This window comes from Echiichthys vipera (genome assembly GCF_963691815.1).
Source record: "Echiichthys vipera genome assembly, chromosome: 14".
Lineage (NCBI taxonomy): Eukaryota > Metazoa > Chordata > Actinopteri > Perciformes > Trachinidae > Echiichthys > Echiichthys vipera.
Window position 1 is genome coordinate 8,814,486 of NC_139839.1, and position 27,097 is coordinate 8,841,582.

General features: G+C 40.4%; 1 protein-coding gene across 3 annotated transcripts in view; it reads right to left on the reverse strand.

Annotated features, from left to right (window-relative positions):
- The window catches only part of fnip1 (folliculin interacting protein 1), a 36,594-nt gene extending 9,606 nt beyond the window's left edge, over positions 1-26,988 (reverse strand). The window contains exons 1-11 of one of the 3 annotated variants that reach the window (XM_083926917.1): positions 26,815-26,988; positions 14,643-14,772; positions 11,101-11,238; positions 10,810-10,910; positions 10,418-10,492; positions 9,940-10,031; positions 8,866-8,949; positions 6,333-6,404; positions 4,718-4,853; positions 3,445-3,646; positions 2,822-2,907 (exon numbers count right to left, since the gene is read on the reverse strand). In XM_083926917.1, coding sequence (XP_083783043.1) covers positions 2,822-2,907; positions 3,445-3,646; positions 4,718-4,853; positions 6,333-6,404; positions 8,866-8,949; positions 9,940-10,031; positions 10,418-10,492; positions 10,810-10,910; positions 11,101-11,238; positions 14,643-14,772; positions 26,815-26,906 — 1,208 coding nt within the window. In that variant the 5' untranslated portion in view covers positions 26,907-26,988. Of the gene's footprint in view, positions 1-2,821; positions 2,908-3,444; positions 3,647-4,717; positions 4,854-6,332; positions 6,405-8,865; positions 8,950-9,939; positions 10,032-10,417; positions 10,493-10,809; positions 10,911-11,100; positions 11,239-14,642; positions 14,773-19,196; positions 19,238-26,814 lie in introns of those variants that run through there. The other 2 variants (XM_083926918.1, XM_083926919.1) reach the window with 2 other exon arrangements.
- Between the last annotated feature and the right edge of the window lie 109 nt (positions 26,989-27,097).

A 27,097-nucleotide genomic window follows, 5' to 3' on the forward strand; every position in this document is an offset into this window, starting at 1 on the left:
CAAATGACCTAATAATGCTTTATTCATCCTGGTGTTATAAACTGGGTCAACTTATCGGTGGCCTTTTTAAGCCCCACTTGAACATGCTTTGTCCCCAGGGGGGTAGAGGTCTGAGGCCAAGCCAATGATAGATGTGGGAGATCTCATCACAGTCTCTCTGCAGCAGCTGTTTAGGTGAACTTTAAAGAGCGATGATGTGAAATTAAACTGTTGTGTCAAGATCAGGAGCCCGATTTAAATGACCACACTATGGAGGGAAGCCATTCAAATATGTCTGACCTCATCTATGGCTTGTGCATTGTTTTCCTAAGCCAATATAAAGACCCCTCTGCAAATTGAATATTATAACTGTAAAGTTATTCATTTAAATATTGTGGTTCCGATTTCTAATCAGTGACATCAATTTGCGGTAACATTGCGTTTTGAGCACCTTCATGCAAACATGTATGTATAATACTTTCCGAATACTTTCCTACTTTTCCTGCTTTTGTTTCAGTTCACTTTATGATATTATAGGACCTAAAAATATTGGCGATGAATGTTGCAAAAACAAGGATGTAGTCCCACAGTTTAAAGTGGCTGCCATTTGGTGCATAATTCTATACAAGGTGCTTGAGACAGGGATAAGTGCACTTTTTTTTAATGTATGCACTAAAATTGGAATTAAGATTCCTCCACATCCCGGTGTGCTAAGTGGTTTTGCATCTCGGTACTCCTGCTTTTTCCTCCTGTATAAGTAAGAATATCTAAACTGTATACTAACAATTGGGTGGGCAATCGTGCTTCTGTAGGTATCCCCTGCTTTAACACACCTGATAATAATGCTCTGCTCATTATCAAGCAGCTAAAGCTTGTCACAGTTTTGATAATTGTTAGACTCAGGTGTGTTCGAGCAGAGAGAAACCTAAAACATGCCGGCAGTGGCCCTCCAGAAGCAGGATCGCCCACCCCTGCTCTAACATAATCCCAATATAGTTTAGTGTGACTTTTATGTACACATACCTCTGCTAAGTGCACAGCTTATCTTTGCCAGCATGCGTGGGTACGTGTGCATGCCCGCCCTCCAACTACGTCAAAGCAGAGTCAAGCAAATGCATTTCTACCAGTTTCCTTCTGTAATGTTCCATGAAGTCAAAACCCCTTAATGGCAAAGGTGGCTACACTTATATTTAGCTGATGTCTGAAGGTGAGATTTTACAGATATTTTGTTTGTCCCGAGCAATAGCTTTCGTCCTGCTGGCACTCACATATTATTTACTATTCTGGTGCTCGTGGTCAGTGTCTAAGGTAGATAGGGTTCCCACTCCAGAGGCTTGGGTTGCTGTGGCCGGCTGCCAACAGGCATATGACTGTAGCAACGAGGGGAACTTAGACAGGGGACTGCCTGCCAGTGTGTGTGTGAGGCAAGTGAAAGCAGTGGAGACGCATGCATGCATGCACGCACGCACTGACAAGCATGTCACACCCATATACACACGCACACAAATGCAATTTTAGAACGTAATCACTACGATTTTATGATTTCAGATTTGAAGATGGGTAGGGAACATAGTGCTCCTTCTTTTTTTACCTAACATATTTTACTGGGCTTCGTAGTATACATGCTATCAGTTATGTTTTAAATAATCAATTCATTTAAAAAGGAATAAAAAATAATAATATGAGAAAGGGCAGAGGCTATTAGCCTCAAGCTATTCTCACACATAAACCACAGTGAGTATTCATTAATTATTGATTGCTGTGACACCTCAGCACACCGCATGAGTAACTGGAGAATTACAGAATCCCATCACCTCACCTCGGTTACCCTCAGAATCCATAAATTTACCGTGTTAAATAGAAATACCCCCAGCTAACGACATTATAGCAATTAAAGGCAGCATTTGATTAAATTATTTAAACTAACAAAGAGGCATTTTATGATAAATTTCTGATAATTATCTAAGAAATGTGACCATTACCTGGTAAGCGTAAGAAATACTAAATGAAAAATGTTAAAAAAAACTGTAAACTTTTAGCTGCCAAAATGTAAGTGTCATAACATGATTAGTATGGGCACTTTGTGACCTAATTCAAAAAACATTAAAGGAATAGGCCTAGGATAAAATACAAGTTTATATATGGCTGGACTTTATTAGAGGACTTAAAATGGGAAATCTGTGGCGTGAAAAGTAAAAAAAATAAAGTTAAATGAAGAATCTATTTGTAAGATATGACAATGTGTCCTACACTGAATCTGATGCCTATTTTCCTCCGTCTTTCCCTGGTGCAGCAGCTACTTGGCAATATTTTACAGGTCTTTTATCTTTCCATTACACCTGCCTTCCATATACATCATATCATGCCAACATTCTCTCACTACCAGCCAGGAAACGTAATCCTGCCAACCACACAGTTTGAAAATGTCTCCTGGTGTGCATTGCAGATTGATTGACACATTTAACATCCATTTCCAGGAAACAGGTTTTGAATATTACATTTTTTTCTGAGTTTCCATGATTTGGAAACCTCACTAAGGACATAGTGAGTGTTTGGCCAAAGTACATAACTAAATAAAACAGTACTGTTGGCTTCAGTGTTTGTGAGTTTGAAAATGAACATGCAGTAAAAAGACCTCCTGGCTTAAGGGGAGACACTACAGTTAAATAAGGTACAATTTTAAACAAATAGATAGAAGCTAGAAGAAGATAGATAGAGATTCTAAGATGGATAGAAGATTTTGTAGTTTTGCACATTTGGTTGTAAGATATATAAGGAAAAATAATAAATTATGTAAAATTATACATGTGTCATAGTGAGTGAATGTGAGTTGCTGCCCAACCTGAACTCGTTGAGTCCGTCCACCATTCGGCTATAAGCCAGGGCCCTCTGGCTGGCATCAGCTGACCGCCGACTCATCTTCATGGCCTTGAGAATGAAACAACACACATGCACTTTGAGATATTTGGCAATGACAAACAAGTAACAGGAAAGGTGGAGCAAGGAATTTGTAAGGGTGAAGAGAGTGAGGGGGGGGGGGCTGAAAGGAAGATGGAGGGTAAAAGTACAAGTCATCCAGAGCTTTGACGGTGCCAACAATAGACACCAGTGAACAGAATGGCAGCTATACAAGGTATGACCATTGACCAGTCAATCTGACAGCATCTCTGCTCATTACAACAGCCAAGAGTTTGAGGTTAATATCTGATACTATTCATAGCTCACTACTAAATGGGTTTCAATGACAGGCTTATCTTCACAGTGTCAATCAGGAAAGTGATCAAGAATACACAAGCAGGCATCTCCCATTGAAAAGCATCAAAGTAAACTAACCTCTAACACAGCAAAACAATGATCTTTGGAATAAATAAAACCTAATTAATAAATGCAGACACCAGTGAAAGGAACTCTTGCTAAATAAAACATGTAGTTGGTCTAAAGTCACAGTCACACACAATAATTCACCTGTTCAATCGCACTCTTGAGTTTGTTCATGTGGCTTTCAAAGAGAGGGAAGTGGGAGAAAAAGAAATCCTGGAATCGGTTGTTCTCCTCAGGGTTGGGGGACAGCATGAAGATGACCCCGATGGCAATCTTCTTCTTCCTAGCCACGCCAAGGCTTGGTCCACCGCTTTCGTCGGACATGTTGAAGCTCTCCTCCACTGACCTGATCAGAGGCAGATCACATACAGCTTTCAAAGCATGAAATGTGTGTGAAGCTGCTCAAACTTTAAAATATGTTTATTTGACATGTAAATCTGAACCCTAGTACTGTGCATTGCCTGTGAAGATCTATGAAGTTTATATCTTACCTTACATATTGCATCACTAGTTAGAATACCGTTGAGGTCCTTTGCTAAGCGTCTTTCTTGTACTTTTGTGGCATGTTAATACATGTTAACTACTGCTTAGATATTACCAGTAAATAATCTTCACACAAACATTTTACCTTATTTAACAGTTAAGCAAAAAAAGATACATAGACACATGTGTTAAGCAAAGAAAACATTTCAAAATAATTTTAATCCTAGCTTTTTTTTTAAGGTTGCAGCTGGTAAACAAGATGCTTTGGTGTTGCTGAACTCGAACGCCTGGAAGATTAGAGCTCTCAGAGACTGACAGCTGCAGTTACAGTGACAGGCCAACATAGCATCCTGTCTAGTCAAAGCACTTTGTGTGTCTGTGTGTCTTCCTGGGCGCAGTTATTAGAACATAGCAGCCGTGTTTGTCATTTTCCCAGCTGCCTGCTGGATTCTGAGGTAGTCCTAGCAGGATAAACTTTACAAAAGACTGTCAGCCTAAACAGGGAAGAAAAATGGAGGGGGGCAAGCGAATGGGAGAGACTTCTCCAAGGGCGCACTCACAGTGTCCAATCGTACAGTGCCTAAGCACGCTTCACGGCTATATTCTAGTTCGTCTGACCAGAGTGAGTACAACTGTGTTGCGCCCATGGTTGCACGTGTACGAGCACAACCACCACCGCGGCCCAGATCATTCCAAGTTATTTGAGTACAACTGGGCCTGGGCCACGGGGGAACGGAGGGGTCCAGGCACGGAGCACAGTACAAATGGACAGTATGAGTGCGCCCTAAGTGTGTGTTTGGGAAGTTGTGCAGAAAAGACCACAGAGCTTAAACTCTTGTCCCCACTTTAATTACTCTAAGTCTGCATGTGTTTGTATGAGACATAACTCTGTATGGCTGTTCTTGACTGAATGTACAACTGATATGGGTCTTACCATCGGGGGAAGACGCCGTTTTCCAGACTGGTGGTTTGGCTGCGGAGCCATCGGCGCTGGTAACTAGACGCACAGCTGCTGGTCAGGGAGGAGCCAGGAGACGGGAATGGAGTGATCAACAGGCTGCTCAAAGAAGCTAAAGGGACAGTTGAGGTATGAGGAAAGGATTGGAGGTAGATTATGGAGAGGATGGGAAGAGAAATGAAGAGAGAAAGAATAAGGAAAAAGATAACAAAAGGGAAAAGGGAACAGATGGAGAGAATGGTGGGTGACAGAAGAGAGAAAAGACAAGAATGAGTCACAACAATTGCGTAGGGTTACTCATTCTGAACCACATACATATCTCGGGATAATAACTGTTCTCACTAAGACAAAGAACTTTAAAAGGGCAAACATATACAGCACACAAAACACAAAAAGTCATTCAGACACACAGAACCCCACTCACTTAGTACCTATGTACTGTTACTGCTTTCCTATAAGATCTTATATCAGCTAGCCCGCCAGCAGTCACATGATGCAGTTGTCTGACAACATGGCTTTACAACAGGCTTACATAGTAACACACTGATCAATGGCTCAATGAACCATTTACAGTGTGTGACCTTAAGTGTGTGCTGAGATAAAAAAGGGATATGTTTACAGGGTTAGAGAATGAAAGTATGTATGACATAAGAAGAGAAAACTGTTGTATATGGAGCAGAAGAGCTATAGTAAAAGAAGAGTACGGTAGACAGGGTGAGAGTGTCACAGAGAGACGTGTATGTATTTGTCCATATCAGTGTTAGCTAAAGAGCCCTGCAGCCCAACCTCTGGGGGTGGGGTGGGAATAGTGGAGATGAGACAACAAGGCTTGAATTAGAAGCTCATTTACTAGTTTTGAGAGCTGCTATATTTAATCATCTGCATGTGACCTGGGTATGAGCAGAAAGCACAACTCCCCTCATACCTGTCATGCCAGTGGGGCATGGTGGTGTTTGTGAGGGGGGGCAGAGCAGGGGTCAGTTTCCATTGCACAAGGTTTCCTATACCAAAGAGGTCCTGTAAACATCTCTAGTGACATCATCTTCTTTCTTTGTGGTTTTAAGTCAAAATACTTCTTTTCTGAAGTGAAAGTTAAGAGAGGGATGTATGTCTTTAACCGTATATTTCCATACACACCCCAGTCAGCCTTGAGAGGGTGCTCCTATATGTGGTTTTAATGAATGGAAAACTGTGTGCAAGTGTACCATATTAGTGAAGTTGCAGCTTAAGCAAAGCTTAACTGGTCACCCACTTGACCTTAAACACTGAAATTAAAGGTGAACCATTTTGACCCTTGAATAAAAATATAAAAAAACTCATTACCTGCATCAGTTATGTTTTGGGTAAACAAAAAGAGCCAGAATCAAAAAACATTGTAGGAACCAATAGGGTATTTGAGGTAAAAAGAAGTGAAGTGAAATATAACAATAATTTCCTGGCATACACTTGATCTTCTCTGTTCTCGACCTCTTTGGTCTTGACAAGAATACATTCAAACCTGCTTCAAAGTTCAGCTGTAGGGCTGAAAGCACATGTAGCTGTGTTGAGTGTAGGTTAATCCGGGCTCCAGCTTCTAGTCTTATTAACCTACCTGACCTGGCGATACCACTGTCCCTCTCGTCGTGAAGCCCTCGGCCTGGCATGTCCATGGGATGACTGTGGCCTGGAGGATGGGAGGAGGAAGATGGAGGGAGAGAGAAAGTGAAGGGTTGGGTTAAAGGTAAAAGTAGATGGGAGACATAAAGAAACAAAGGAGTGATACAAGAAAAAGAAAAGTTGGATGAAGAGAAAGAAGGAAAGCAAATGGGAGAAGGATGACAAAAAAGAGAGAGAAAACTGTGAGAAACATAAAATAATATCATCAATACATTTATTTTATATTTATCATCAATAAAGTTGAGCATCAGGCATGCTGAAGATGCACTTATCACCACCAAGTCAGAGCATTGTAGTGCTCTTCTACTCCACAAATACTGAGGCTAATGCATTTTGATGCTTTACCTCCTCAGCATCCAAGCTAAATGAAATTTAAATACCTCTGAAAAGAACTGCAATCATTCTTATTGTGCCACATAACTGGTATAGGCTGACTAGTGGCTACATCAACACTTAACCATACAAAGTACATACAGGTAAGTTAAGGTTAAAAAATGTTTGGAATATTTGTCATGGCAGAATTTTTTGAAAACAAAATACTCAAGCTCTGGTGGCTTATTCAAAAGATATATATCTGCCCTAACCATACCTATATGTAAGATCACCACAATAAAGGCTAGGTGTTGGATTCATTTTTACTGTGAAATGGCTGCTAGTGATTGATTCCCGTGCTGTTAGTGCAACCTTTGTTTTGTAACATCAAACACAGGATGTGTCACAAGCAAAACAAATACTGCAAAAATGTACTACTGTTGTAATGGGCTGTTGGTCACTGACTCAATCTCTGTCACTATCTACAGCAGCTGCAACTTTCTACAACAGATGACATAATACGAATGTCACCGAGCCCCTTTGCTTGTTCTCATATGTCCTTCTCGTCAACACTTCGGTGTAAAATGTGAAAAATGTCAATGCACAAATGCAGCATTTAAATGAGCAGATGAAAGCATAGCTCTAGTTGAGATGATTAATGAGCAAGTCAACACAAACCTTTGAGGGTTTGTTTGTTTGCGTATACATGCACTCCTGTGGCACACTGTGCTTTCTGACCATACCAACATTACATAACTATACGCTATGCCCACCTAACAGTACCCTGAACTAGATTGTTGGTAGGCAGCATTTCCTGGGAAGAGTCATTTGAAGCAACTGAAAGCAAGTAAGTAAAATGTCATTTTTTGTGTAGCTGTCTTGATAGTTCTATTTAGTAAGTACACAGGCACCCTTCTTGCTTAATCAAAAAGCTCAACAGGAAATAATTCAGTTAGTTTCTTTACAGTGCTGATACACGTATCGGCAAGGTATAAAGTTATACTGCTCGCAGAAGCTGGGCAGTGGCTGCTATATTACGGGTATGACAATAAATGCTAATATCATGAATGTCCAGGCTGTAAAGTTTGTAGTGTGTATCACTTGTGGTGACATGGATAGATATCTGGCGATTCCCCACTGTGCCCACCCATACTATGTTAATTTTAGGAAGTGGGATTGTGACATTACAGGTTTGAATACAGCAGTGCAATATGAGGTAACTACTTCCCTTCCTTCAACAACTACCGCCAAGGCATTTCCCCACCAGATGCTCGGGTGGAGTAGCTCAGTGGTGCACAGCAGATTGAGTAACCGTGTGTAAATGTATTGATGTGAGTGAGGATGTTCCTGAATGTGTAAATGCATGCTCAGGTGACTTTTACTGCATCATTAAAAAGTTTATATGGAAGAAAAGGAAAGCTTACAATAGAACAGCTCACTAAATACTGGCAGAATACTGCAGATGTTGTCCTAGCCCATGGTTACAAGAGAAGTTAGTGAAAGCATGTGAGTGAAGAGAGGAGAAGGAACTGCAACTTAAACTAGAACTACAACCACCGACACCAGTGTGATTCCATCCACCATTTCTGCATGCATCATACACCTGCAGCCTTGGGTCAGATAGTTCTGGCAGATATATTTTATGATTTGTTTGTAGACTTTACGTCTAACTAGTGGGGTTAGCAAAACAACATAACAGAAGGTGTTTGAAGCAGTACACGTCCATCTGTGCTTTACTAAGTGGCAGTTTGTGCTGTTTAGGTTCACAGCCAATTTCAAGTGAACCAGCATTTGTTAATAATATTCACAGCTCATTTAATGATGTGGATGTCTTGGAGCAAGAAAGAGAACGGCATTTCACAGTTATTTGGTACCACTTGGATTTGAATCCAAAAGTTCTCATCTGCCCAGTTGAACTGAAGAACAACATACCAATCTTGCCTGGTATCTGCAGCTTCTATCTGACCCAGGTCATTTACAGACTTGCAGTGATATCGCATGCTATGACTACTGCTACCGCTTCTAATAGAAGAATCACCACACAGGCATGCAACTGTTGAGATTCAAAGCCTGTATACAAACTACTACTGCAACTACAGTCTCTACACACGCATGCAACTGGCACACATCAGTTATGGCCAGTTTTAAGCGCCAACCTGAAAAGAAAGATGCGCTCTTGATGAGACGCAGAGGGCCCTGTTCAGAGAAGGCCCGTCGAGGGCTGCAGAGCTGAGAAAATCCTGCACAGCACATACAAAAACATGGAAAGGAAGAAAGGGAGGAAGAGGGAAAAAGACAAAAAAAAAACATGAACCGTAGTTAGTGAATGAGTAAGGAGGGAAACTGGCTGCCTCCTGTTGTTCGACCACCTCATAGTAAAAAGTTACAGGAGCGTTTTAGTCTGGAATGAAATAATGAACTGTGAGTCATACAGACAAACAAAAATGCTGGTATCACTCACAGAAAACACAGCTAATTAAACAAATCAATTATGTCACACTTATCATCTCTGATGTGTACATTTTTGTCTTTTCTGTGAGGATGGCAGAGAAAATGCACAAAAGAATAGAATTTGCCAACAGTTCTTTATATTCAATTTTAATATTCTTCTCTCTATTGGGAGCCAGTCATTTTTTTCATAAACAATAGATTGTTTCACAACAATGTGTAACAAGTAGAGTCACCATGAGATTCAGGGATGAGTCGCAACTGAGATATACTGCTCCGAGACTTTGATAGGATAACAGTTAATTATACAAATTTGCTGAGCAAACGTTGGCTCGTAAGTCAGGTTTGAACATTCTTCAACTGCTCACAAGGTTAGTGAAGAGGAGCCATAAGGGAAATCTGTTAGCAGACTCTACCCAGCCTGGTTTGTATTCAAACAGGAATGTTAAAGAGTCAGAAAGAGAGAAACAAAATCAGATGATTCCTCACACTTCTACCAAAGCACTTCAACTGTGTAAACTAAACAACAGGGGAAGCGGTCAATACTCAAAATAATAAATAAGTAAAATATGAGTATTTCTCCATTAAATTGTTTGGGACTGACTGAACATAATAATCTACATAAAAGTGACTCAATAAAGTCCTTTAAAACATCAAAACAAAAACCAATATTTCACCCACTTTCTACGTACAATTCACCAGTGAACTGAAGAAAAAAAAACAGAAGGACTGTTATAGGTGGCTAAAGAAGGTTTGATGGGACTCTGGGTTCCTGTAGTTACCTATGTTCCCTAGAAGACTGTTGGGCCCAGTGTTTTGATCAGGCCTTAGGGTGTTACTGTCCTGTCCAATGAACTCTAGGCTGTCTTGTAACCTGCACAAGAAAACCAGGAATAAAAGTTAGGATGTTTATGTGGATTTTATAACATGTACCCATAGCACAATTATGATATAATATACACATTGCATGCAAGTTTTTTATATATTCAAAGCTGACTACAGTTGGTTAGGCTTCTTTTGTGTGAGACTATTGAGAAAAGCTGTGATCAACTAGATGAAGTGAGACAGAAAAATACTGAGACACAGACAGAGATAGTTTCCTGAGTTGACACAGTGAATATGGACAACAACCAAGACAGATGAAGAGGGGGAGAGGGAAAGATGAGATGAGAGTGTATCTGCATGCGCTGGCTAATAGAAGAAGGTGTCATATGAATTAAAGTGAGAAGCAAGTTTTGATAAGCATGTGTTTATGCTTACGTGTTGAGGCTCCCATACACACTGCCTCCCGTCCTGGCAGTGAAGACCTTGCTCAGCATCAGCTGAGGTGGCGATCTGATATAACGATAGTACAAGGACAAAGATCATCAGCATGTGTCCTCAGTTCATGTGCTTATGCACGTTTGTGTGTTGTTCACACCCAACCTCATTTGACTATTCTTCTACCACACACAGTTGAATAGATATAAATAAAAACCTTGAGTACTAAAAGCCATAAAAATGTCAAAGCACATGGGATTGTTCTGCCTTTACCCCTGCAGATTTTTCACCTCCATATTAAATGGAAAACCAATTGTCAAAAACATGTGTTATCTATTCATGCCATTATCGGCTATGAGGAAAAGCCATTGATGCATCCCTATTCTCATTACCTGATCTGGTGGATTTTTAGTGTAGAACCTTTGTAGCTCATAGCCACAGAGCCAAACATCATTTCCCCGAGCATTACAACATCTGACGAACACCTTGAACCCTGGAGAGGATAGTAGGAGCACAAATGTTTTATGCTGTTATCCTTAAAGAGTAATGAACTCCACAGTTAACTGAAGATTTTCTTGTCTAACAAAGCTACTCTTACTGTTATACTGTATATAATATATTATATAATAACCGCAAGTGAGAAAATACTTAAATTTCACATGCAAGTAAAAGATAAAAGCTACCTGGAAGCGGAGGCCCTGCTCCTTAGTTTCCTTTGTTTCTGAAGTGCAAGAGGAGGAGCTGTCCAGGGAACTGCTGCTACCTCCAGTAGGACGGAGCTGACAGCATTTCCCGAACATCTTCGCCTGGCCTTCAGTGCTCTATGGCGTAATTAACAAAAAACATAGTATTAAAGGCCAAATAAAATGAATACAGGCTTAGCTGACTCTACAGAAGGTTCAACTGACATCAGAAAATCCCAATACATTTAATGAAGAGGAAGTAGGAGAAGAAAAGGCACAATCCTCATTCTACACCCATATGGATTTGAGTTGATGAAATGGCAAAAACTACTTTTTTAAGGATTTAAACTTTCGTAACATCTGACAAACAAACAAAACCACTTTCTATTGTGTTGTCATCCAAGACAAGTTTTTCCTTTTCCTTTCAAATATAAATGAGAAATGTGCGTAAACTCTCTTCTTTTGACTAAGTAAATTCAGCAGCAATGGCTTAACTTTCAATGTTGCTCTTGGGTGTTAATTACTTCTCATCCTCGTAAATTCAAATCAAAACAAAATGAATGTACAAGAATTAATGCAACAAAAATGAGCTAATGTGCACATAAAATCACCAAGAAAGATGAAGACAGATGCAGCCATTTGTGTTTAGTTTTTAGAAGGGTTGTGCCCTTTAGTGTGGGAACAGCCCTTACACGTGGCAAGAGATAACAAAGTCAAGAGGATTTTATTGCAGGGGGATTTCAGTTATGGAAGCCTCTGCTAACAATAACATCGACAAAAGGACTGAGAGCACACTTCACCTATAAAAAGTCACAAGTCTGTCTACTTTGATTCTGATGCCCTGACATTTTAACAAGTCCCAACAATAAGAGGTCCCTGGGCCATATAAAGTAGACTTCATAATGGAAAAATAAATAAATGAAGCTGAATTGTTCAGGTCACAAACCATAGAAACCTGATCCAGAGCCGAGGAACTTATGTAAACAACAAACTAAAAGCAATGTGAGCTCAATCAGCTTGTGTCATGTGCCTTCTTAACTTGGCAGCCTATTCAAGAGGAATGCATTTGGGAGGGCGGGGAGCGGAAGGGGAGGGGTGTGTGTGTGTGTGTGTGTGTGTGTGTGTGTGTGTGTGTGTGTGTGTGTGTGTGTGTGTGTGTGTGTGTGTGTGTGTGTGTGTGTGTGTGTGTGTGTGTGTGTGTGTGTGTGTGTGTGTGTGTGTGTGTGTGTGTGTGTGTGTGTGTGTGTGTGTGTGTGTGTGTAAGGCTTTGGTAATGGCTCACTTGAAACCAATGTCGCTGCCAATGTAAGAGAGGAAGGGAGAAATAAAAAAGGAGATGAGGAGAGCAGGAAAGCAGAGACGCAGAGGAAAATATATTGTTTTTGTTTAGTGCTACTTTTTTAAAGTACATCAGTAAACACTGACTGTACAAAATGTATGCAAATTGTTGTGTACATATTTTATTCTCTCTTATTAATGAGTGATTTTGCAGCACACGCACATCGTCATGCCAATAAAACCCTGTGAGTGAGAATGTGTTTGAGTGTGTACATGGGTGTGTGAGCCCGCTGCAGTGCAATGTAAGGTGTGTACATAGAGGCCAGCAGCATGTGACTGCCAGTCATATGACTCTTTCGGGAACTCGTGAGCGAGCAGCACTGCAATCATTCCCTCCCTCCCTCCCTCCCTCCACCACACCTACTTAATCCCTCTTTAGTTCCTGCAGCTTTCTTTCTCTCCTTTATATTATTTCTTTTCTGGTTTCCTTTTTAGAATCAGAATCAGAAATACTTTAATAATCCCATAGTTTAGCTCATTTTTTGTCTCTAGCTCCCTTCCTTTCTTAATTTTTAATTCTCTCTCACCCATCCTATGCATGCACATCCATCCATCCACCCCTTGTTTCACTATAAGACCTAACGATGAAGAATGTATTATATATTATATTAACATGACACACACACTGACACACACTCACAGACACTCACAGACACTGACACACTCACACACACTCACACACACTCACTCACTCACTTTGTAAAACACACACACTCAGACACGGCATTACTCAGTTTTCTATCTGGCACCAGTCCAATCCAAATGTAGAGCTTCAGTAAATCCATGTGCATCAGTACAGACAATTTTCAATGTCAGGGTGTTATAAGACAGCAGGAATTTGTGTCTGTGTGTTACTGTGGCATCGATATGGACATGATAATGAGGGAGACGGACAGGCAGACAAGATATGGCGAGGCAATGAAGTCAGAGAAAACCTGGCCGAAAAAAAAGAGGAAGCAAAAAGACAGGTGAACCACGCAGGTGAGATGGAGGTGAAAAGGGCATGATGAGAGAAAAAGACTGAGAGGAGGGGCAGGGAGGTGTAACAAGACAAGGTAAAGATACTGCAAGATAGACACTACAAAAACAGGTAGAAAAGGGAACAAAGGAAAGAAAGGGGATTATGTAGAAAGAGATCTAGACAGGTAAAAAGAGAGGTAGGCAGGCACGTAAAGATAAAAAGGTAGTGTGATTTATAAAAGAGTATAGCGATTTCAGAAAAAGATAGAAAAGACCAAGACAACCAGATTAATGTATAGAAGCATATAGCAGATGACAGTAATCAGGATATTAAGGACAGAATAAAGAGACAGGAGACATCAGATTGAGAGAAGGAAGATGCAGGGTTGGAGGAAAATGTAGAGAGGGTGAGTCCAGAGCAGAGAAAGACAGACAGTGAGTGACACAGCTGTCATGTGAGGATGAAAGAATGCTGCTTACACATGGGCTGTCAGCTGAGGCTATTATTATTGGAGATAAGAGCTCCAGAACAAACCGGTCAGGCTCAGACAGGAACATACAGCAGCTTTATGAAAATATTTGGCATGTTATTCAAAATTAAAAAGGAAAAAACGAGTGGTGACCATGTGTTACTGTTTGTTGGGAAAAAAACAACAACTAGCAGGTGCAGTGTGGGACCTGGAGTCTACCCAAGGCTGGCTGTCAAAACACATGATTGATTTCTGAAAGCTATTGCTGCACACACCCTGATAAAGACTGTACTTCATATATACTCTGTAACAAAACAGCTTTTGTTGTGAAGTCTCACTGGCAAATAAGCAATGCTACCTGTTTGACATAATGTCTGAATATTTAAGGTGATATCTTCTGAGACTTTTCACCGTCCTTTGATTGGATGGGGACATAGACATTTGCTTTTAGAAACTGCAAATAAAAATTGCACGGAAGCAGGGCCAGGCCGAATCCGCATCTGGTGAACTTTAGCAGTTATCGCTGATCATCTATCCTGACTCTACGTGAGCTTTAAAGGTCAAAGTTTCTCCAGATTAAAGAATGGCAAATATAAGATTTAGCATTTTATTGTATTGAATAAAAAATAATCAATAGTAAATGTGAAGAAAACGTATAATAAATAAGCAGGATAAGAAAGGGAAACAGGAAAGACCCTGTTGAGAGATTTAGCCTCCATTAAAAAATCATTTTTAAAAAACACACGTACACAGACGAGCAAACATGTGACTCACGGTGATGGGGGTTTCCTCCGTGCCCCTCTTTTTGGCATTGGAGTCGAAGAGGACATTTCTGCCACGCCTCTCACAGTCCTGGTACACTATCAGCCTGATCTGACTGGGCTCCAGCTGGGGGATTGGCCAGCTAGAAGAAAGCAAGAATAGAGAGAGGAGGGATGGAGGAGAGAGGGATCAAAACAGTGAGGGAGTGAAGACGAAGAGAGCAAAGTGATGTAGAAAAAGACAGGAGGACGAGAGGTGGGAAGGTGAGAGAAAATAATGCAATTAGTACAAATAACCTGACAAAGCTCCAGAGATTGTTGAGAGTGAATAGAAAACATCAGGGAATATGTCAAATATTCTTTGAACATATTTCACAGATGTCAGTGTTTCTTCAAGGAAATTTGCACATTAGAGACATGTGATGCTCTAGTAACAAAACGCTTTGAAAACATGAACACTGACATTGTTCGACATTATTCACCGAAAAAAAAAGGTCTACAAGGGTTCTTGGGTTATCCAACTGCAGTTATAAGTCAAATTAGTTGGCACATCAGAATAAAGAACTGTGTATATTTAAAGGCGACTTGAGATTAGGGACGCTTCATTACAAGAGTACTATAATTGACTAAGCATTGCACTCAATAACATTGTTGGACTTACAAAGGACAGTTTAAAAAAAAAAGTATCAAATTTGATAGTGCAGGACAAGAAAAACCCCTGGTGTCCTACATCACCCATACTACAACTCGGTCACCTACAGTTCAGTTTAAGATTCAGGTGTGTTATACTAGTTGCAGCTTATATAAACTCAAGCCAAGATGAGGAGCATGCTACAGAGATCTGGTAAGCCTAGGATACTTCTTTATAAGACCTGAAACATGTACGCAGACTTTGATGTGGAGTTCCACTCTGAAGCGGATACTTTTGGTTAAAAACTGATGTTGTTGTGGAGCATATTTGAGCCATAGTGGAGGTTTGAGTACTCAATTTCTGCAAGTTATCTACCAGAGATCTATATTACCAGAAAACTGGCTAGCCTCTGAGAAGGAAGGAAAAGGTAGACATGATGTACTACTGTGGTTTAAATAAATCTATTTAAGCCCTCATCCCTCCCAGTGGATATGGCGGAGTCACTCTATTGCCGTAGCTACCATCATTCATCCATCTCATCCCTAAACAAGTAGCCAACCTTTGACCCCGACCACCACTACAGATCGGGTACTGAGATAACAAGCAGCCGCTTCAGATTGTCACTGTCAAGGAATATCTAGGGAATATTTGCATGCGTTAACAGATTATGTTTGCTGCTACTCCCTGCTCTTCATTCACAAAGTTACACATGTGACACCCACCCAGTATAACCAGTCTGCAGCTCCACTAGATGAGTTGAGTCATTATTTATACTCTACTCAAGAAAATGAACTTTATCCTACAACTGTGGAGTGAAGAGACAGTGTATGATCCACTATCCCTCCTGAGGCTTTAGCAAAAATACTGTATTTTAAAGTCAACTAGCCATAGGACTTATTTAACCAACTGATTAGTTCATTGATATTTAAATATCTGTCATTTCTATCAGTGTCTTTTTGCAGATGCATGCACTCAGGCAGCTCTTACTTAACAGATCTGAAAATGCATTTCATCAATCAGCTATTCACTATGAACAATGGCGTAAGATAAGATATATAGCCCTATTGGAGATTTGGCCTATTAGATTTTAGACTGATATGGACTTTAGAAGTGCTACATTTCTTCTGGCAAGAAACACCGTCCACCAGTAAAGTAACAGCAAGACCATTTTTACCTGCAACCCCTGCTCCATAGCTGTTGCTAGGTAACTTGTGATTTTATTCACTTCATCTTATTAATGCTGGGTCTTCTCAGGTAATATTGTGAAGGATGTTGTTACATATTTACATTTCAGCGTGGGCACTAGCCTTTACCAGACTTTGGCACTCTCCTCGGCTTTTTGGGGGAACTCTGTTCCTGCTGGTTGATTTAGTAGCAGCAATAAAGATGACAGGGGTTTGGACCAACACATAGACGGTTGAGGATTTCAGTCTGACCTGATGGATAGATGAGGGTCAGGCAGATGGACACAGAGCTGGACCTAAATATAGCCTTTTATATGGGAGCAGGGAGTGTCCCTAAATACAACTGTATATAGTAAATGGGTTGGCGGGGAGGGGTGGAAAAGGAACAGTTAAGTCCATTTCACTTAACAACAAAATAGCATACACATTCAACTGTTGGTCAATGAGCCTTGACAGGGCAGGGAATACCTTCGTGTTGGTGTATGCTTTTGTGTGTGTGCGTGTGCATGTGCATGTGTGTGTGTGTGCGTGTGTGAGACAGGAAAGCAAGTCTACTGTAGGAGTACATTCCTGTGCGTATGATCTACTATTTACAGTACCTATTTTTAAGTATGGCCAGGGTTTTTGGGGAGTGGGGTAATCCGTTTTGCAATCAGTCTTGCAGAGTAGTAGGAGGAACGAATAGAAGAGGTGTAATGGTTGTCTTAAGGCCATGCTGCAATTACAGAATAATAACACTATCATTTTGTCTGAAGGGGATTTAGCAGACAGACACCTGTCTCTCTCAGAGAGACATTCAAAATAAGATTCACCTAGTGTCTTCCTGAATAGTAACACCAGCTCCATCTGCTCAGGAGGCACTGATAGGCCCTTGTGTGACCTAGTATTACTTAGGCATGTGACAAATTTTCAAAGTAACCAAAACCTCACACCATTTGTTGACCCTGAAGTCTATGTTCCGGGCACTGGTGGAGGTTCATCCTGCAAAGTTCAAAGAATATTTGTATAGGTTGTTTGGGAAATGTTCTGAAAGCATCCTCAAGAGTAAGATTTTGAGAAATGTTAATTAAGATTAATACAATGGTGTGTTGTCTTGTCATTTATCTTATAACTCAGCAGACATAAGGTTTGCATGATTGAGATACTACTCAGCTTGTGAAATTGCTTTTTTTTATCTTTCGTCTGCTTGTGTTTTGACCAACAGTTAATCAAAGTGGATGTTTCGATCATTTTAAAAAACATCTTCCATTTTGTCTTCCTAGTTTCTATCCATGGAGAGAAACAACCTCTTACCCAGTCTGAGTGTTGAATAGGTGATGTAATGCCTGCCTGGCCTACATAATGAGCTCAAATTGCATTGTTTGAGGCTTGGACAACATTTAGCTCATACATTTGTGTGTAAGATTACACATCAGGTGGTTGTTTCAGTCCGTCACATGCCTGCTTGCAACTGGACTACTGCTTTTCATGCGTTGTTTATTTATACATTTGACTTTGCCATTGGTTTTTGCAACTACCATTAACTGATTTAACCTTTCTAAACCAGCATTTCATGTTCTAATGCAATGTTCAATTAACAAAATATAAAGTTGCTCACAAAAATGTGTAATGCCATTTAATTTCTGGCCAAAAATGGGGGGACCATTCTGAAAATAAGATGTGTTGTTTTGTGATCAGCCCAGGGGAGATCTGCATAATCTGACACCAAGTTCACTGCTCCCTTTGTTTTAAACATAACAGACGGAAAACACAGAGTGTGAGATGCGAGGAAGAAAGAATAAACACAGGACAGAGAGCTAGAAAGACAGCAATAAAACGACAGAGCCCTTTTATAAGCAGCAGCAAACACAGTGAAAAAAAATTATTTGTGAGGATATGTCCTAAAGTAAGGAAACACAAAGAACAAAAGCTGAGAGCAAAAGCAAATACATTGAATGATAAAATGTAGCATTGAAGGTTGATGGCGAGGAACCCAGTATCAATCTTAGATAATGAGATAAAGGGTTATACAAAACAAACACATAAACATCTGGGATAGAAAGAAAAGCATTTGAAAAAAAGACAAGGCGGTACGAGCGCCAAGGAGGAAGTATACCATCAGTGAGCTTGTGACAGTCACAGCACTGACAGAAGAGAGGGGAGTCATTCATAAATGCAGCACATGACTTCATGACTGTTACATACTTGTACTGCTTTGACCTCAATTGCCTGATCCAAAAACGACTCAAAAATTCTGTCAACCACGCATACAAGCATGAACTTCCTTGAAAACGGTTGATCTTAAAACCAAAATCCCCAGCGATGGTTTCATTTAGGTTACATTTCAAAATACCACAAAGACAGCAAGCAGGGCCCTAACGTTTTTGAAATGATTCAACTCCTTCCTTCTCAAAAAGTTATCCAATCTGAAATCACAGATATGTAAAACAGAAACCATTTGAACTACAACTCCACCCAAATGCATATCTACCAAACTGTTGTTTTCTTATCCAAAAATCAACACAAAGAAAAAAGGTGTACTTCACCACAAAACCCTTTAATCTTCATTACATAACATTGAACTCAATTGATCTAATCAATCTTTAAAACTACAGCCTTGTAAAGTCAGCTCTCCAGCTGGAAACAGCCACAGGTTATCAACACCTAGGCTGAAAACAAAACTTAAAAGAAACAACAAACAAACCACCTTTGATCAACATTACCATGCCCACTTGGATGAACATAAGCCTGGTTAAATATTACCAACTCCTACCTGGGCATCATCGTGAGTCTGCCAGTCTTTCCCCAGCCCTCTCTCTCTTTCTCTATTCCTCTCTCTTCTCTCCTCTCTCAGCCAAAGCAGGGTCTAAGAATAGCGGTGAACTAAATTCACACAACATGAGACTGTCAGGTGATCGCAGGAGCACTGTGTGTGCTGGACAGTACAGAGGCAGCAACAGCAGTGAGCTTGGACTGCTGACTGCCACAAAGCACTGTGATAAGAGGGTGACAGTGGGGATTTGTTTGTGTGTTGTTTCTCAGTCCCACTGTTATTGTTTCGCTCTCCCTTGTGTTCCCTCTCTGCTTCTTTCCATCGTTCTTTCTTTGATAAACTTTTGTGTGCACACAATTTGTTTTCCTAACAAATAAGTCTTGGAAGAAAGAGCAGGGAAATAAATTACCAGAAAGAAAGAAACCAGGCTCTTTAAAGTGAAAGCTTCCTAGATGTTGATTCCTCTTTAATTCTTCCTTTACAAATACATGGATAGTGGTTAGTTTTGTGACAAATGGCAGGTTATAAAAGTCTATTGCACAGTCAGAAAGTGAGCAGCAGTAAGTCAGTAGGGAGAACGGAAACTTTTTCACAGATCTGCCACATAATCTCAGTGGGTCGTCATTTAAATTACGGAACTTTGGTGACTGTGGGTAAGGTCTTCGTACAGGAGCATATACATAAATTACTACTTTTTCCTTATTATGCAGAGATACTAACAAGATGGGAGACTTCATCATAAATTAGAGATACTGAACAAACAAATTATACGAAGTTTATATATCCGAAATGTATTAATGATCTCAATAAAAACACTGAATAAGTTACCTAATGTAGACGATACTGCAAGTGCAGTTATACAGTATGTTATATTTCTGGCTTGAGTTAATGCTCAAAACCTATCACTTTCGAAGACCCACAACACCTAAACAACATCAGTGTGTTCTTCATAGACACTGATCTTGTACCCGAGTAGTGCAACAAAAATAATACGTTTTGGGGAATTTAATGAGTACACCCAAGAAGGTAGGCTATCAACTGTGATGAACTGGAAATTTCAATTGCATACTAACGGGAGTCACATATGATAATATTTGATTACTGGACAAATGAGAAAAATTATTTCATTTCACAGTGATACAAAGTTTGCAACAATGGGGGAAAAAAAGGTAAAAAAGCAATCAAGCTCCCTTGACTGCAGTGAGTCTGACATCATCCTACTTGCTGACCTCAAAGAGCCCTCGCTCTCTCTCCACTGCCACTGGAACATCTGTGCATGTGTGTGTGTGTTTGTCAGCGACAGAGAGACAGTTACATAAATATCCCCTCAGTCTAAGCTGTGTGACGTTCTTCCGGCTGAGTGTGACAGAGGTTTCTGTTAGGTCCAGCCACAACACACAGCATTTTATAGACATTTTTGTTCCGTTATTGCTGCAGGCAATGGCCGTCGCTCTGTGCTGTAATAAAGTAGATTATGACTGTACATACCAATCAATCAAATCAATGATTTTCTAGCATTATCACCAACATGCTTTTCTGGGTTACAGAAAATAATCTGGATTAATTAAAGCTAGTTTCCATAAGGACAGGCTGCTCTGTAGGTGATAACTGTTAAGGTGACCTGTCCTGAGAGAATGATGCACAGCAATAGTGCCAAACCAATACCTGAACACTTAAACTCATTGCCTGGCAACTGTGTATTTATACCCATGTCTCACATAGGTCCCTGCAACTTAACAAATTATGTATCAGAGCTTAATTACACATCAATGAGCCCAAGCTGCACAGTTCATTGCAAGCGGTTGCTCTTTGTGTGCTTTAATGCTACTTTCCCATGGAAGGGCAAAACTATTACTAGATATGCATCATGGGATGACACAGAAGAACAGTTATGACATCTAATCTTTAAAATCTCTCTAGCCTTATACGGGCATATTTCAGATACAGTCTCAGAAAGGCATTGATGCACCAATACTTCCCACAGTCTGACCGCCTGTCAAATTTGAAACATTTCATGGATAGATTGTTGCACCAGTGTAATGCTATATGGGATGACAATGAATTACTGATAGAAGGAATACTCCTTCGCTGTTTAATGGCTAAATCCCAGGGTGAAACACAATACAGTATAAACGTATTGTCGCACCAACACAACTGCCACACTTGTTTGAGGCAACAATTGTTTTGCTCTGAGTAAGTCCCTCCAGGAATTAGCCCACATGGCTGGAAAGCACCTGACTACCTGCATACCTGCTGGTTTCGCTGCAGGTTATGTTGCATTAAGGACTTCTGCATTCCTGAAATCACATGTTCCTGAGTGTGTGAAGAGGCTGCAACGCCCTGAGGTTACTGTACTCAAGGATGCTACGACATCAACTGGTTGTCTGAGCGGACTCATATAGCCAGAGGCTGATATAAGATTAAATCTGTCGGGCTGATCTCTATTTAAAAAAAAAAAAAAAAAAAACGTTCTTGATTAACGCATGCATACAATTTTATCAACTAGGCTAATTGATTAGTTAATTTAAATCTGTAAAACATGTTTCTCCATAATAGACGAGGCAAAGGCAACACTTTAGATCTTGTGTTTACCAGACGTGTTGGAAACTTTTTTCTGTTTGGTATTCCCTGCATAGTGTCTTGAAACAAACTATACTTACTTAAATATTGTGTTTGTCTTTACACTGTGCAGTGTGTGTGTTTGTGTGTATTCTAATGACTGTGTACACTATGGCTTACTCCTGTGTCACAACTTCTTGTGATTCAGCAACACATGACAGAAAGGGAGTGATGAGGGCAACTAGTGTATGACTGTGTCTCGAAAAAAAATGTATATGAACATACCATCAGGCTGAACAGGTGTGGTGAAAGCTATGTAGAAATCAGGGTGTATGGTCACTTTCAATTTCAGGTGAAAAGCAGATTTGCCTCCATAATGCAACAACTGCATAGAGCTATTTTTTTCCTCTTTTCTCTGTTGAGTAATCATATGGACAAAAAGTGTCATGTGATAGACATGATTAACTACTCAGCATTAAAGCAAAGGGATTACTGTCAGTCAGCATATCCTTTCTGTAAAACCTAAGTGAGGGTCACATGTCACTAGAGAGGCAAGGGTGACCCTTAAAAGATGTCTACATTGATCAAAAGCTCAACTTGCTTTTTGGATATCAATAAACAGTTGAATTTTATCATTTAATTAATCAATAAATCATTTTAAAGAAGACAATTAATGCCACTTTACAATATTATAATACTATTACACTTATTTATCCAAATTAATTCCAATAGAAGACAGATCTTTTAAAATCAAATGAAATGGTACACAGGCATGCTGAGACCATTAGGGTGAATATCAATAATAGCTCAATATCAAATGCTTTAGAAACCAAAGTATAATATGAAGTAAATTCAGATTGTGCAGTATACCCAAAAGTACAGATACAAGTCTCCGTCAGATGCTGAATGTACACTGTCATGCATAAAACTGAATATAATTTGTAAACTAGTAACACAGTCTAAAGTCAGTAGTATGTGTTGCACTTTATGCACTGTTTGTAAGGCCCTGCTGCCCTTAGTATCATGTTTCAGTATCAGCTGTGACACTGATCAGCAACTATTGTGGTGATTCTGGGAATCAAAGAAACATAAGAGTCCTAAAAAAATACAGATATAACTTTTGGCAGGTTCTCCATTTTTACGATTTGTCATGTGTTGATGTGGTCATATACCAGTTTACTATAATCTAGAAAGGCCAAACAACAAACCAATCGTTAATAGCAACCAATTAATAAATAGAGAGGAGTGCAGCATCCTGAGGGGATGTCCTCACTAAGTAAGAGGACATGCAGGCCTAACTAGATGTTAAGCTGACATACCAGCACTCACCAGAATGCTGCTGCTGCATGTGTGCGATGTGCGAGCAGCTTTTACGTAAAACTATATCTTTACCATGACCCTGCAGTTCTGAGAAGCCAGAGTGCGGCCACTTAAAATAGCCCTGATAGGAACCTGATGACAGCCGCTGTCTTTACAGAAACAGAAACACACACACACACACACACACACACACACACACACACACACACACACACACACACACACACACACACACACACACACACACACACACACACACACACACACACACACACACACACACACACACACACACACACACACACACACACACACACACACACACACACACACACACACACACACACACACACACACACACACACACACACACACACACACACACACACACACACACACACACACACACACACACACACACACACACACACACTTTATGCCAGTGTCTGAGAGCACAGCCATGTGATTGTCCCACAAACATGACAGCCTTAGACGGATGAAAGACTCACATGACACTGCGTTATGAAAGCATGCAGTAGAGGAAGGACACCACACCAATCAGGAACCTGAAACACTACTTCTCTGGTAAGTTATCAAGAAAAAAGCACCCCCATTGAACAAAATCTATTATGGTCTATACTTTTTTTTTAAATGCATAATAATATGCAAAGTTTCACAAAGGAAGGAAGAATCTGAGCTAAGTTCATAGCATAGTCAAATTAAATGAATTAGTAAGTCTACGGTATAGATTTCAAATTCACCACAAGGTTTTAGCTTTATTCCAGACTATTATGTAAATTTATTACCAACTTAAAATGGCAATATGCACCTAGTAACTGAATCAGGTAAAAGCTATGAACTGGTTTATAAAAATGTTGTATTTTTTACCTAGATATTAAACAGCCTTTCCTAACATAACTATGGTTAAAATATTTAGTAGACATTAACCAGTATCAGTTAATTTGCATAAAAGCTCAAATAATACATATGCTTTTTTTAAACACATCTGATTAAGGTTTTGCGTGTAAAAGCAATGGTGTGTAAAAGCAAAAAAAGGCTGCCAACGTCCATTCCATCTCTTGCAACACACACCCTCCTTTTTGTATCGCAGCACAAACACAGCTATATTGAGTTTTATGACAAGGGTCAAGAAGGAAGTTTCCTCAGCAGGCGGGGATGGCTGGGGGCAGCCAGGAAAAGCAGTCTAGCTGTGGGTGGGGGGGACTAAACTATTGGCTGATTATCAAGCCTCTGACTGGCTACAGGGTGAGCCAGGGGCTCTGAGTGTAATGTACAGTATGCTGTCCCTGGTCAGGTGCTGCAGCCAGGGAAACCAGAGAGGCTTTTTAGGCTTTCCTCACAGGGTTAGCCAACCTTCTGCCCTCTGTGGTATTCTGGAGGGCACAGTGCTGTGATGTGACAGCTTTGGGTGATGCATCATACAGGGCAACAGGGTTGCAAAACAGCAAAACTTTTTTCAGCACCCACAAGGCTTTTTTTTTACTGGAGTAGAACCCAGTTAGATCTCTGACAGTTTAATAGTGCACGATATCTCGCTTACTTGGTATTTGGGGGGCTGATGGCTATAATACATTTTTTGGATGAAAGAATAAGACAAAAACATATAGATAACATTACTATATAGCAATGTTGATATCAAAATAGAATGTCACACAAATACAACATTGCATTCAGCAAATGTAATATGCTACTTTCACAGCTCCAGGGCTTCAAAGTATTACAATGTAGTCTGCAGTACAATTAGTGGTTTGCTGATTTTTTTCCAAGTTTATTTGCATCATCCCAAATACACATCATATTTGATCTTTTAATGACAAGTGAACAATATGGTTATATCAGTGGCCCTTTTTACCATTCCTGCGACCACCCAAGTATCCTCTCTCCATCTATCTCTCCTTCTCCTTGCCTTTGTCTTCTCACTGTTCTGCCCTCTCCATAGCAAATCCTGCCTGATGAATGGGGAGCTCCTGCCAGAGGTAAGGGTATGACGAGCACAGCAAATGACTGCTGCCTGCCTGCTTCTTTGCTCCAGCATTAAAGCCAGCCAACCACACACACACAGCATTTATATCACTGGGCGCAGGACACATTTATGGCCATGGAACGTGCGCTGGCACAAACACGGGGCAAAGTGCAATGCAAAGTAACACAATAAGGAGGTGAGCTTTCAGGTCCTTTGGAAACTACATCCAGTCCGTCATGGCAAGCCTCAAGCACATTTTTCCAATGTGTATTTAAAACTAAAATGAACATGTTCCCCTTGGTGGCAGTCCTGATCCTGATCCAGAATGTTTGTAGGGAAACTGCAAATCAACTCGGGAGTATAGAGTATCATAGTAATAGTCAATGACGCATGCCTTACTCTGACTGAATTTAGCCTTGGGGTATTTCGAAAGCAAGTATTTATACTGCTTATAGTGATATTACATGCCACACTACCTGCAGGGACTTCCATTCTGAATATATATATATATATATATGTTTCATTATTCTGTCATTCACTCCATTTTTAAACCAGCTGTAGTCTACCCTCTGCTACAGATAAACAATATTGTGGTAGTCAGTATTATTGGGTAATGGCTGCTTTACAGCAAGTCACTGCAATCAAGAGAGAGAGAAAAAAGGCTATGAAAGATATGCTATGACAGGTTTAAAAGGACAAATATCAAAGAGCGCAGATGTTGTGAATGATTTTACGCCTGTTACATTTGAAACTGAACCAATTTCTGTCCATCTGCTTGAGTGACACCTGCACCCAGTTTATCTTACATTTGTTCTAAGCATCACTGGCATAAACTAGATATATGGAGGTATTTTTCTAGTTTACATCACACATATACTGTATGGGTTTACACCAAAGCAGTGAGCAATACTAAATAAGACATACTAACTTTATGCTGGGCATCAGTGGCGTGATGTACACATAACTTATTGTATATATCAAACGAAAACGGACATTTTTAACACAAGCAATTATCGGAACATTGAAAAAACTGTGCAGCCCTATCCCACGGATATGTCTGTCATGAGTGACTGCCTGAACCCATAACATGTGCCCCCAACACATAGCACACAGAAGAGTGTCCTCCACTGTTGTCTGACGGCAATGGCATAGAGTACTAGTGCCGCCGCAGGACTGGGAGCATCCAGCTGTACTTTGCTCCAAGTTATCGGGGGTATAATAGCTCCCGATAAGATTCAGAGCAGCGTAACGGTGCTGTCTCGGGTGTTTTCTTGCTACCACGCAGGCTTAACCGCCCGTTACCAAAGAAGCACAAATGAGGACACGGGGCAGACAAAGAGGGGAAAGGAGGACACTGCTTCTGCAACTTCTAATCCATGGACCGATTAGCTTTTTAAACTACACCCCATGGAGGGGGAAAGCAGCGTTTATTGTCGATTAAACACTTTATCAACAGCGCAAGGGACGGCGCGTGCAGCAGCCCCGCTAACGTCTGGTAGCTAGCATTAGCATGTTAGCTCACCTCACCAACAGGCACAACACGTCTCCTCCACACTTTAACTTAACATTGACAAAACTAATACAGCGTTTAATTTTTTTTTAAGTGGCTGCGAGTTAAAAAAATAAATATTCACCACGCCTAAAAAACTATGTCAGTCCTCCGCGCGCCATGGTGAAAGAAAATCATAAATAACATCAATGTACATGTTACACACACACAGACCAGAAGCATTACACACACACACAATAGCTAACCTGAAAGCTGGGTCCTCTTTGCTGCATCTCGGGGGCGGCGACGAAAACGCATTTCTCTTGTTGAAAAGTTTCTGGAAGAGAGTTGGAGGCATTTTGTACCAAAAATAAATTCGGTACAGAAGGTCTCTTTTTCCTTTTCAAATCCGAGAGCAAATCTTGTTCCTTGTAACTGTCTCCATGGGTGTCACAGTCATATGACAGGCATTAGTCACGGGAGCTGCTTGGTAACCCACTACATTTTTCTGATTGGCTGAGCGGACGCTGCTGCTACTACAAAATACCC